Source organism: Onychomys torridus, chromosome 8 (genome assembly GCF_903995425.1).
Source record: "Onychomys torridus chromosome 8, mOncTor1.1, whole genome shotgun sequence".
Lineage (NCBI taxonomy): Eukaryota > Metazoa > Chordata > Mammalia > Rodentia > Cricetidae > Onychomys > Onychomys torridus.
In genome coordinates, this window is record NC_050450.1 from 75179296 (window position 1) to 75193048 (window position 13753).

Consider the following 13753-nt stretch of genomic DNA (forward strand, 5'->3'; position numbering starts at 1 on the left):
GGTCAAGGACCCCACCCCAAGGAAAAACAGTGGCACACTGTCTCCTTCTCCAGTCCTTGAGAATGGCAGAGCATCACATATCCAGGTTCTATGTGTCACTCGTTTTAGTTTTTAAAGAAAAAACATCTACCAACGTTTAACCCCCACCCTCTATTAAAGAGAAAGAAAGAGAAAGAAAGAGAAAGAAAGGAAGAAAGGAAGAAAGGAAGAAAGGAAGGAAGGAAGAAAGAAAGAAAGAAAGAAAGAAAGAGAAAGGGACTTGTAGATTAGCTGGGATATTCCCTGAGCAAAGGGTGTATAAAATCAAATCCTTAAATGAAGGCTACTTCCCTGGGGCAGGATTGGGGTGGGGGGGGGGGCGGCATGACTTCAGAGCCTGCAAGCCAGTTTAGGAATGTCAAAGTGGAAAAATGTGTGTCACTGGGAACTTGAGCCTGAGAGCCACGGGTTGGTTTTTCAGGAAGCAAAACTCAGTCGGTCCTGCAGTCCAGAGGGGTGGGGTGGGAGCTTGAGCTCTGGACAAGGAGACCTGAGAACAAAATCCTGTTTTTTAGGAATTCCTGTGTCCCAGAAGAGGAGCACTCAGCTGCTAAACAGAGCTGGCCTGCTTTCTGCCACCCTGCCATCTTCACTAGCAGGACAGGGTAAAGCCTCAGTTCTTCCATTCCCAGATCAGGACATGGGGGACAAAACCACGTCCAGAGCTCTCTCCTGCTGGGGATGTGATTCTGCTGAAGATGACATTTGGAAAACATCCTGTAATCTGGGTTAATCAATTCTACAGTTTCTTATCCCCATGAACTCTCTTTTATTTGGCTCTTTTTAAGAGGTGAATTTTCCTGTAGGAGCAGCCTAGTTAAAGAATGTTGAGAATTACCTCATACGTGTGTATTTTAACATCATTTTCTGCCTAAGAAATGAAATTAATGCAGACGAGGTTCGGCCACGAGCTACATAATAGCTGAACTGCTGTAAAACGTTCAGTGCTGATTCAAAGCATTGAGTTCCTTTTCATCTCAGGAGACTTACAGGGATTTTCCTCCCCATCCTTAAAGCAAGGAGGCTGGGGTGGGTGGGGAGACGGGTGAGGGGGCATTACTGAATCTATAATTCCTCCCCACTGCTGGACCACACTGTCAAAAGTTATCCTCATAAGACATGCAGATCTAACAAGAGAGGCATGAGGGATGGAATCCTGGATCTTTGTTTCCCAGGTTATGCTGGAACTGGAGGGGGAAAAAAAAGCAAGAACCAAACCAGAAACACCATGCACAGAGAACTGCTAACCCCATGCACAGAGTGAGGGCAGATGTGCAAGCCAGAGCTGGCTCAGATCTCAGCTAGTCCTCCCAGAATCTCTGCTGCTTCACTCCCACAGAATTGCTGACTAGTTCCCAGTTTTTACTCCTCCTGCTCACTACCAGGAGCTCCCAGGCTGCATCGCGTGCCCCCTGGCTTCCCTCCATTGCGGATTTCAGTGTGTTGCTGGTTAAATGGGACATCTGCATCTCTCCCTTCACCTACAACAGCAGAGACCAGAAGGTGATTGCCCAGAGGTGGGGTGGGGGTGGAGGGGCATCAGAGTCACTAAAACCCACTGGGGCTTTACCTATGCCCCGCTCACCCTAGCAGGACATTCTCCAACTCAGGCCCAGCATGCCGGCTGGGGTCTTGCCCTGTCAGTGAGAATTAGGGCCATTTCTTGTGCTAATCTGCTATCCTGGCACATTTGACATTAGGAGAGAAGTTTGTTGTCAGAGAGAACACAGTCATGAGGTATTGTTTTTTTCTCTTTGTCTTTTTGAAAAAGTCAATTATTTCAAGCCAGGTCCCCAGGAGTAGGACAATCTACCCTCCTGTCCCTTCCCCAACCCCCAGGACTCTCAGGCTGGTCTTTGCTCCTCATGCCCATGCACCACTGCTCTGACAAGAGGCCATTAGGCAACTCTCCTACAGGCTGGGGCCTTTCCAAGGTGGACTGCCACCACACAGCCCAGGGTCTGTTCTGTTCGGTACTTTTGTTTTCAGCACAGAGAAGCCAAGATCAACTCACAAACAGATACAAAGCAAAGAGACAGAGAGACAGCGATTTAGAGGCCAGTCACCCAAAAAGATGGCGTCAGGGTGGGAGGATGCCCCTGATGGCAAGGCCCCTAAATGGATGGAACCAATTGTTGAGTCACTCTCTCACGCTTGGGTAGAATGTTCAGTTGGATGGCATTCATGTGGATGCTGGACCGGATGGATGTTGTCAGGTCAGTCCCAGCCATTGTCCTTGATCATGTGCGCTAGTTCAATGATGTATTTGCCTTCTTTATATTTCTGACTGCTTTCAAAAGCGTGTTCCTGTGAAACAGAGGAAGAGAAAGGACACTGAGTGACCAAAGGCAAACAGGTGGCTGCTAAGTAGAAGCAAAGCAAAGCAAATCCACCTGCCCTCAGGCATCTGTGCTGGTGGTACTAGACTCCAGCAGAAAAGCCAGGGATCTGGTCAGTCTCTAGAACTGCCCTCTAACCAACTGACTTGCCACTCAATTACAAACTGTCTATAGGCAATAGTTCTCAACTTGTGAACCCCTTTAGCAAACCTCTATCTCCAAAAGTATTTATATTATGATTCATAACAGTTATTCCAGTTATGAAGTAGCAACAATAAAAATTTTATTATGGTCAGGCGGGGTCACCACAGCATGAAGGAACTGTATTAAAGGGTCACTGCATTAGGAAGGTTGAGAACCACTGGTCTATAGGAGTGTTCTGAAAGTCCATAGAAACACAGCATAGGGTGATCAATAGGAGTCAGCAGATGCTTCCCCATCATCATGACAGGGACTGGACCACATTCTCTTCTCTTCCCCTGATTCTGGGGACCAATCTCAGGGTTGCTAGGAAAGTACTCTTCAGCTCTCATTAGCCTTAAGTTTCTAGTCAACAGCTTTTTGTAAAATTTTGTCAGAGCACTGAACCTGAACCTCAAGCAACAAATGAAATCAGCCCACTCGGGAGTTTCTCTCTCGCCTCTAATCCTCTATCAACGAATAAAGCAGCCAAACAACAGTCACGAAACAGGAGGAGGAGCAGAACAGCAACTTCCCTAGATGATCAGCATCAGAACTGGGACCACACAGTGGTCCGCACTTGTAATCCCAGCTCATGGCAGGCTGAAGAGAAAGGACCCAAGTTGCAGGCCAAGCTGGTCCTTAGCAAGACCTAATCCCACCACTCCACAGTCCCGTTGCTCGTAATGTTACCCCACAATAAACTTTAATATTTTTCAGAGCTTTCATTAGCTCCACAGTAAGGTTAGCTGGCCACCTTCTGCCACCACCTCCCAAATACTACATTTCCACGGTGTACTATCATGCTTAGGGGCCACTGTATCCATTAGCACTCAAAGAGCTGAGCATGAAGACATACGGCCAGCTAAGAGACACAGCCCAGTCTGAACCTCATTTCAACGCTTTGATGCTATTTAAACACTAGCTGGAGGCTGTGGAAACCTATGCTTTTGTAGAGACCCAAACACAGGGGAACGCCAGCCACCGGTGTATTTTGTTTGTTGGCTGACTGGCTGTTTTACTTTTTGTTTGTTGAGACAGGGTCTCATGTGGTCCATCTGGATCTCTAACACAATAATCTACCTGCTTCAAGTTCTTAAGTGCAGGGATTACCAGTGTGCAGAACCAGGTTTAGACAGCCAGTGTTTTTATTATTTTTGTGTATATGTGCATACCTGTTTGTGTGTACATGTATTTGGTGTGGGCTAGGAGAAAGCAGGCGAGGAGAAGGGGTGGGAAGGAGGCGGGATGTGTTAGCCACAGGTTAACGTCAGGTGTCTTTCTCAGTTGTTTTTTTGAGACAGTCTCCCATGGAACCCAGAGCTCACCGATCCCAAGTATTCTCCTGGTTTATACATAGCTACCAAGCTATGGGATTACAAATGGGTCACCGCACCCAGCTTTTTCCATGGGTTCTGGGGATCAGAACTCAAGTCCTCACGCTTGTGGGTAAGCACTTTGCTGACTGAGCCACCTTCCCAGTGTTGTTACTCAACACACCCCTACCACACAGTAAGCTGTCAGAAGATGTTGCAAAGTCCTGTTATAAAAAAGTATACATGTGGGTTGGGGATTTAGCTCAGTGGTAGAGCGCCTGCCTAGCCCTGGGTTCGGTCCTCAGCTCCAAACACACACACACACACACACACACACACACACACACACACAGTAGTGTTTCCAGGACAGGTGAATGGATGAGCATGGAGGAGTCAGTCTCTTGTCATGGTCAAAGGTAAGAAGAGCCCATGGCTGAGGGAAGCGTTTGGAAGAGAGCATCCCTTAGACTGGAGGCCCTTTGCTATGGCTCCCAGCCCCCTCCCACCCAGGCTCTTCTGTACTCACATATTTCCAGCCCAAAGTGGTTTTGCAGTTTTCACAGTAAATGTCTGCAACTGCATGGAGTCCTGTTAGCAACACCCGCTCTTCTGCAGGCCCACAGCCCACGTTAACTCTACGCCAAAGACAGAAAGAGAGCGGACAGTTAGTCATAAACAACCATTAGTCACTCAAGTTGGCAAAAACTGACTGGACAAGGCTGCTTCCAGGGAAGCCAGCATTTGGAAGAAACTGGTCTAAAACGGAAAAACATCCCCTGAAAGGTAGCCACATGGAAATATCTCAGTGGGAATAAATTCTTGATCTGCAAGATTAAATTCTGTAGGTTTACCAAAATAGCCCTGGATGACAGTTTGCGAAGGATTTAAATTTTCTGGCACAAGTTTTTAATCTTAGAACAACAAAAAAATGGTATTACATTTACTTGGGGGTACACATGTATGCTAGGGTGCATGTGTGGAGGCAAGGACAACTTTGCGAGTGGGTTCTCTCCTACAATGACTTCCAGGGATCCAACAGCTGCTCACTCATCTCTTCTGCCCTACTCTGCTAACTACACAGTGAAGTTCACAGCCCTGAGACATCCTTAAAGGTTACAGAGCACTGGATGGTGCCTAAGATGTCCAACAAGACCATGTGTTTCAGTCCTTATTGTAAGGGTGAGTGAGCCTTGAATATCAAACATGCTACTCTCCTTCACAGGAACACCTGTTTCAAGCTGTGCTAGATTTCCTTATGTTCACCAAGTGTCTGTGAGCTTTGCCGTCCTATTCCAGGCAGGGGCTATGAATGTGTGCATGGTTGACCATGGGCTGTGTAGACATCCTCTGGAAGAGGGATGAGGCTCTCTCTTCCTAAGCCTTCCCCTCACCATGGGTTCTTTCTTTTCACCCCTGCTTTTTACCCCAATCACAGATCTCAGGTCTGGCTGATTTCTATGCTGAAGGACTGGCAGATGCCCCTCAACGTCTGTCTGTCTTCCTTGTGGGACCAGCCAGTGCTGGAGCACTGTCCTGGGTACATATTTTTGGTTGGAGGGGCTGCCAAAAAAATTTCCTAAGCTAACTGACACTGACTACTAGGGACTGTCCCTCAATATTACTAAGGCAGAGAAGGCAGAGGTCATTGCTGATTCACTGAGGAGTACTTTCCCCGCCCCTCAAGAATGTTACCCAGTAAACAGATGCTCCATTCAGAGACACTCACACTGAGTTAAAGAGGTATGCTCGTCCTTGACTTCCCTGGAACGACTGAAATACAAGAAAACAAATCGATAGTTAGATATCCAGGTCTCCTATGGCTGTTTGGGAGACTCCCTTCCATGCAGAAGGGAGCATGCAGACAGCAAGGAGTCGAGCTGGTGGGAGGCATGTGGGGGAAGGGGAGGGCCGAACAAACGTTCAACAGAGTTCAACAGAGATCAAGCCAGCCCACTTGTGGGCTAATTTTACCAGCTCAGGTGAGTTGAGGGCCAGGGGTACAGGTTCCAAGAAAGCAGCCAGGCTGGTGTGCTAGGGCAGCCTGGAATACCAGCACTAACATGGGGTACACCAAGAAACACGATCTTTATTTAACAACACAACTCCAGATAACTAAATACTCCTTCCGTTCTTGACATTGCCTGACAATGAATTCACTGAGAGGATTAATCCACACCAGGTTTCCTGGTTCGGCCTGACATCAGCCACCTGTGCTAGCCATCACTTCACACAGTGGCTAGGCACGGCAAGCCGGTGGGGACACATTTGTCTTCTTACCCAGATCCCAGCACCAGACTTGCATTCCTCACTCACCTGGCTCTGGTCAATTCTACCCGGCACAGCAGTTGGGGTCCTGAGGTGGAGTCTAGGGCTCCATTTCTGGTGTGTAAGTAGCCTGGTCTCTAGGTCTCAAGAGCTGCTTACCCAGCAGCCCAGCAGAAGTGGCATTTTGACCTCTAGCTAGGTCTGCCTTCTGATGGTGAGTGGCAGAGTGATGGGGATGGACAGAAAGGAGCCAGAGCTTGCCATGCACTCTGGCATCTACTTCCATCAGCACAGGCCCGTGGTTCCCTTCTCCAGTTTCACCAAGCTGCCTGGCTGACATCAGCCCGTCACGTTCTGTATTGCTACTTACATTTTTAATGTGTTATGACAACTGTATCTGAATTTAACTTCCTAGTCAGCTCTGGGGGGTGAGGTAGTATAAAAACAGACAAGGAAACAAGGGACTCTGAAGGAATCTGGGGCATCTAGTTGACAGATGCCTAGAAGAAGACCCAATGGCTCGGATCACTGTGCCGAAGATGGCCATTTTGTCAGAAGTACAGGTCTTTGGGAGTGGTGCTGTTGGCCACAGAGAAAGGCAGAGTTCCTGTGGAGAAGCTGCCACTGGAACAGCTGGATAGTTGGATGCCTTCCTGCCCAGGTGCAGTTCAAGGAGCAAACAGATGTTCCCCAGCTGCTGCCCATCCCAGGGAGCATAAGACCTCCCAGGCACAACGGATCTGCTCTGGGTATCATGGCCTCAAACAATGAATATGGAGGTCCCAGTAACAAAGTCTAGACTTTCCACAAACTGCCCAAGGGAACAAAAGCTGCCTACTTAGTCAGTGGTCTCTTTTCTTGCTACCTCACCACTGTGCCCAACCTCACTCAACAGTTAATTTCCCCAGCTTTGCCCACCCCATTATCTGACCTTCCCAGGAAAACTGGCCACCAACACCTGTGCTCTGGACTCTCAGTCCCTTCTTGGCATCTGGATTTAATTCTTTTAAATCAAACTCCTTCAACTATGCTCTGAGTTTTAGAAGACATGACTCACATCTTTAAGTCTCTCTGAAGCCCCAGGACACATCATGTGAATCTGGCACATAATGATTGCTCGTTTTATTTTGCAGAGTCTCACTATGTAGGCCAGACTGGCCTTGAACTGCCAGTCACCTTACTTCAGCCGTCAGAGCTGATAGGATCATGGGTGAGCCATTACCTCCAGTTCATCAGCACAGATTAAATACTACTCCAGTGAAGTGCCTCTGTATTTTTTTTCTTTAAATACTATTGGGGTGCACTAATTCATGAGTTCTGATATCTGTATGCCTGTGAAGCCATCACCACGATCAAGATTAAGGATCATCACCAGACCTGGTGGCAAATTTATACATAGCATTTCAGAAAACCAGTTTTGGTTTTTTTGTGCTAGAGTTTCATATACAAAAACCCAGGCTTGCCACAAACTCACTACACAGCAGCTGTCTGTCCTTCCTCCTGCCTCCAGCTCTCAGGGGCTGGGACTGCAGCAGGCAGTACCACCTGTGCTCTTCCCTTGCTTTTGTGTTTTAGCATGATCAGAGAAGCCAGACATGGTGGTACATGCTTTAACCCGGCAGGCGGGTCTCTAGCGGGAGGCTGGGGCCAGCCAGAGCTACAAAGCTAGATCCTATCTCAAGCAAACAACCAAACAAAAAGATCGGAGATGGTAATAGGGCAAAACAACTAGTAGTCATCATGTAAACATATGAAATGGTCAAACAATAAAATTGCCAATAAAATAACATTAAAAGCAATAGATTTTCTTCCCCTGAGACAGGATTTCTCTGTTGTAGCTTTTCGACTTTTTTCCTGGAACTCATTCTGTAGCCCAGGCTGACCTTGAACTCACAGACATCTGCCTGTCTCTGCCTCCCAGTGTGCCACCACTGCTTGGCTCATACAAATTTTTTTTTTTTTTTTTTTTTTTGGAAAAAAGCTCTACTTGTGTATTTTATGTATATAAATGCTTTGTCTGCATGTCTGCACACCAGAAGAGGACACTGGATCATGCACTGCTGTGTGGCTGCTGAAAATTGAACTCAGAAGCTCTGGAAGTTCTTTTGACCACTGAGCCACCTCTCCAGGCTGCACAAGAAGTTCTTAAAGTTCACAACACTTACACTTTATAGCAGTACATTCATGCAAACCATGAACATGTATAGTAAACGTATGCTAGAGCATTTCTAAAAGGTCACTCCACCAGGAATGCCCATCTGCTTCAGGGCACTGCCTGGGAGTAACTACTTTGAGCCTGACACAGATTAAAATTCCTAGAGAGCAGGGGCTGTGGGGAAGGACACATGGCAAAGAAAATAATCTCCTTAGGCTCAAAGGTGGCTCACAGGTATGCTGGGACAGATCCTCCAGACATGTGTGGTGAGAGTGTATGCTGGTGGAAGTCCAGGCCCTGCCAAGGGTGCTAGACCCAAGCAGGGCTATCCTGGTGGGAATACAATTTCAGGTACGCCAGTCTGTTTCCTCAGCCCGGCACTCACAGGCAGCTGCATTTTCTGAGGCAGAAGTCTGGACCTCTTCTACCGTGGTTTCCACCACCCTGGGGACCCTGCCAACTCAACATTTATGATGAGAAAAACAGACAGTGAGAACAACAGGCTTCTTGCAAATAGACACAGACAGACAATAATAGCCCGGCTGGGTCACTGTATTCTGGGGGGCCCAGCCCAGCTCAGCACAACCCAGCCCAGCACAACCTGGCACAGCCTGGTGTTCCCTTGGGTGAGGGTGGTACCGAAGGTGGGGAAACTGAAGGGGAGCTAAGGAAGCAATTAAAATGAGGCAAAGAGAACAGGAGAGCAAGAGATGCCAGACTGTCAAACACATTTGTTTGCTGTCATTACTGCCAGGCAACAAGGCGGTTCTTTTCCGTGTTGTGTATCAACCAAGCCTGGTGTGCAGGCCTTCACCAAAGGCTTTGTTTGGTTTCATTCTGTCTTCAAGCCATACAAAACTTTTCTTCTGTCCTATAAAGTACAGTACCAGTTGCGGGCCCAGCCCTTCCAGCCGGCTCAAAGAAACAGAAAGGGCTTGGAGTTTCCTGTTTAGTGGCCAAAACCACTCACTGCTGGCCCCGCTGGAAGTCTGGAAGGCAGGCGACTCCTTTGTAAAGTAGGAGAACTGCTGGAGCAGGGTGTGGCGGTGCATGCCTGTAACCCAAACACGTGGGAGGCAGAGGTAGGAGGAATGCGAGTTCAAGGCCAGCTGGGTTACACAGCGAGACCCTGTCTCAAAGAGAGTAAACTGGGGCATTAGGAGGTGGCAGAATGCAGAGGTGTGGGGAGCGGGTGTAACCTCTGGGAACAGACTAAGCCCTTGCTTATCTGTGTAAGGGGTGAGGAGCTAGTCACACCAGAATACTCGGGTTCCGGTTCTGACTGTGAAACCCCCACTTCCTGGTGGCTTGATTTGAATTTTTCTCAGCTCTTTCTTTTTCTACAAGGGAGTTAAGAACAGTAAGCAGGTTTAGTGTGTCTGGGTGTTTTGTATGTGTGTGAACATATGCATCACATGTGTGTGTGTGTGTGTGTGTGTGCCTGGTGCCCAGAGAGGGCATCAGATGCCCTGGAACTGGAATTATGGATGGATGGCTGTAGGTCACCATGTGGATGCTGGGAACCAAATCCAGGCCCGCCCCAAAGACACTAAGTGCTTTGAGCAGCCAATCCAGTTCTTCAGCCCCTGGCAGCAGGTCCCTCCCCACCCTCCAGAGCTGCATGAGGCACTATACATCAGAGGTGGTTAAAATTGACCTTTGGAATGCTTTTCAAAGCTTCATCGGGATAGTAGCCAAGTAGTTTAGGTATAGGTACAAAGGAGGATCAGTAAGACGTTTTCCCTTGGAATTTTGGCTGGCGCCACCCCTTAACCAGCAGGAAACAGATGTGGCATGTTATGAGAAAGGGTCAGGTCAGCCATTTTCCTATTATTCATTCTCATCCTTTTCTGTCTATCGTGAATGTATGTGGGGTTTTCTAGGGTCACAATGAACCGTAGGAGCCATTGCAAAGGGCTGGAACCCAGGCAAAACGGCACTAGATGGACCCTCCTTGATGAAGGGTGTGGAAAGTGAGAAGATTGGTAATAACGGACAATGCTAGAAACTTCCAGAATTAGAACACTCAGGTGCAGTTTATGGTAACTGAATTTTAGTTAAGAGGAAAAGACCACTACAGGGGATTCCCTCCATCTTCTCTACAATAAGAACTGAAGGAAATGGACTCACATGGACATGGGGAGACGGTAATTAGGAAGGTATTTCCTGGCTGTGATTGCCACACTGGGACATAGGTCACCAGGAAGACTGGGATAAAACAAAGCCATTTGTGTATCTTCATGGTTTACCCGAAAACTCCACACAGGGATCAAGCAATCTCAGTTGTGACATAAAGCCTGCTGTGGCATACTGCAATCCCAGCACCTGGAAGAGCCTCCCACAGCTCTTTGTGGTGAGTACCATGTGACCCACATTTACACAGGAAGAGCATGTCAAATAAACTCCAGGAAAGGGACTTCTTCAGGATGGCTTCCTCCAGGTCCCATCTCCATGTCTTGGCCTGTCGAGTCTCATCTACCCTTGCATTCTTGACACACACAGGGGGAGAGGAGTTCTAAAGGAAGAAATATCTGCAGTGCATGGGAGAATTCATGATCACTGTATTTGCCGAAAGAGTCTTGGGTATCTGGGTCCACTGCTGAAAGGCAGTCTGGGATCTACGCCTCCCCATGAGACCTTTCACACTCGTGTTCCTGATGACCCAGCTGCCCTGCAGTTTCAAGGTTGGGCCCAAGGACAGGTAGTACCCGAGCTCATGTCTACTTGATGTTGGTAAAGAGGATGCAGGCATCTCTGATGCTTGGGAAGCCTTGGACCAGCTCTCCCTAGCTGCAAGTCCCTGGGCAAGTCATTTCTGAGTCTCTGGCATCTACACGCAGAAGGATTTCACAAACAGTACCCACTCCACAATATACTAGGCAAGGGGGATGTTGTGATATTAAGTGCATGTGTACATATAGGCATGCAGCCTGCCTCATAAAAAGGCCTTAGTTCCCTTCACACAGCTTTTAGGGAGATCACAACTGGTCTAGAGTGTTTGTGCCAAGACTCCCTTCCAAATTAAATTACCCTTGAGTTACAGACCTCACAGGTTCATCCCTCAGCTGTCCCAGGGCCTCAGATGGAGTTGGTGACTGTGGTTGGTGTCTGCTGAACTAAGGCAGGGTAAGCTTCTGGGTGTTGTGGGTTTGAGTGGTACATGTCAATGTAAACAGCCAGGCAGTGAGAAAGGTTGCCAGCTTTCAGTATCCTCCCTCCCTGCCTTCTCCCCATGGAGAAGTAAGGCCTGGCAAATGCCCATGCTTCAGAGGACAGAGGATGCCCCAGGACAAAGGCTGGCAAGTCACCCTCACAAGGCCTGCTTAGGAAGATGGTGTTTTCTGAACTGGCCACTGGAATGATGTAATAGCAGCCAGCCACTGGCATCAAATTCAAATCAAATTCAGATTTGGTGCAATTCAAAACTAAAAACTGCCAGGCGGTGGTGGCTCATGCCTTTAGTCCCAGCACTCGTGAGGCAGAGGCAGGTGGTTCTCTGTGAGTTCGAGGCCAGCCTGGTCTACAGAGCTAGTCCAGGACAGGCTCCAAAGCTACAGAGAAACCCTGTCTCACAAAACAAAACAAAAACAAAAAACAACAACAACAAAAAACCTAAAAACCTCTAACAGAGTATTCATATTGGAGCTTAAATTCATCTCTAATCTATCTGGCCTTTGAAAACAATTCAAAGTCACTATCATTTAAGATAAGATAATGCTATTATTATGATCAAAGTATAAATAATCAATATATTTTAAATATACTAATCAAAACACAAAAATCAAAGTATCTGCTGACTTATAATTCAATCAGCATTCCTGATTCCAAAGTCGGTGAGGCATTTGCAAATGAAATGTCCTTATAATACTAAGGATGACAGGGAGTCAGTGGTTAAACCCGCAGACAAAGGCAGTAAGCTCACAGTGCCTTCCAAGGAGAAATCAAGCCACATGCTATTCAGAAGGAACTGCTTTCTAAATATTCCTAACAAATCAAGTGAAATCCAAGTCAATAATACATGATATTGAAGTGGTTCAGGACAAGGAGGGCAGCGAGATGGCTCTCTGGGTTAAGGACTTGCTAAGTCTGATGACCTTGAGTTCATCCCCTAGGACCAACCCGTGGTGGAGAGAACCACACATAGTAGGCTAAAATGTAGTAAAATCTTGAAGAAAAAAGTAACAGTCGAGCTGGGCAGTGGTGGGCACACCTGTAATACTAGCACTCGAGAAGCAGGCGGATCTCTGTGAGTTCGAGGCCAGCCTGGTCTACAAAGCGAGTTCCAGGACAGCCTCCAAAGCTATAGAAGAAACCCTGTCTTGGGGGAAAAAAAAGTAACAGTCATGGATCACACTGACTATGTGCCACATGATTCACACTGTGATCCAAACACACACAGACCTCTAAGCAATACAATGAGGAAAGGTTAAATTGCCCCCACTTTACAGATGTAGAAAACACAGAGTGCTTAAGAAATAGGTCTAGGGTCAAACACCACCACCAGAGACGTAGGCCATCAGCTCTAAAATCTGGGGGAGCACAAATGTGGGGTGACAAGGGTGTGGTGCACATGGCCTCCTACCAAGAAGGGAATCAGTCTCAAATGTACATTGGGCATGGGGGTGTGGTTGATGCACATTATGGATTTCACCTCCAAAGCAGAACAAGGGAAGTCCAAAGCCACTTCAGGAACCTCCCAGCCTCACCCAACTCCTTAAGTCAAGGTCATTATGGAAGCCTTCTGAGTTTGCATCCCAAGATTTCCCTAGCAGGTGTTCACTGAGGAAAGTGATCTCTTCTTTAATGAGAGAAGGATGATGGGTCTATTGGTCAGAACTGATGAAATCTCATAGGCTATTCAAATGCCTCTGCTCTGATGCCATATTTACTTGATGGTCTAAATTTAATTCTCTCGCTCAAGTGGGTTTCCCTTCCAGGAAGATAACACAGAGTTCAAGCACTGAACATTAATGAATTCGAATTCTGGCTTACCAGTCAGCTCCCTGTGAGTTGATTACGGCAATCTGCCTCAGAGTTTGATTCACTCTTGAGTAAATGAAAAAAAAGAAAAAAAGAAAACGAAACAAAAAAAACCCCTTGATTTATGGACCTACCATGTATAAGGCTGACTGAGGACCACCCAGGGAATGTTCTACGCCCTAGACTAAAAACAGCTTTTCCAGCTCACCACTGAAAGATTATTTCACAACACTTGAAATAAATAATTCAAAGCTAAGAAGTTAGTTTTTAGCTTCTTAGCTCCTTAAAAATCCTTTCGCTGGCAAAGAAGGATTAGAAGGCTGCTCGGGGCTTGTATAGCAAACGCTCCAGTAACCACAGTCCCTTGAAAGCCCCTGTAGTGGGCTGTGATTTGAGGGTACTGGGCATCCTCCAAACACATAGAACTTCATTGTGTTTATTTCACAGACCTACACGGCTCTTGCCCTCATTGCAACCAA

At 47.2% G+C, this 13753-nt stretch overlaps 1 protein-coding gene across 1 annotated transcript in view; it reads right to left on the reverse strand.

The window, feature by feature from the left end:
- Positions 1–207: 207 nt before the first annotated feature.
- Ypel2 (yippee like 2) overlaps positions 208–13753 on the reverse strand; it is a 31888-nt gene continuing 18342 nt past the window's right edge. Inside the window, exons 2-4 of the mRNA XM_036196670.1 lie at positions 5601–5644; positions 4401–4509; positions 208–2346 (exon numbers count right to left, since the gene is read on the reverse strand). Of these exons, the coding sequence (XP_036052563.1) occupies positions 2257–2346; positions 4401–4509; positions 5601–5644 (243 nt within the window). The 3' untranslated portion in view covers positions 208–2256. The remainder of the gene's footprint in view (positions 2347–4400; positions 4510–5600; positions 5645–13753) is intronic.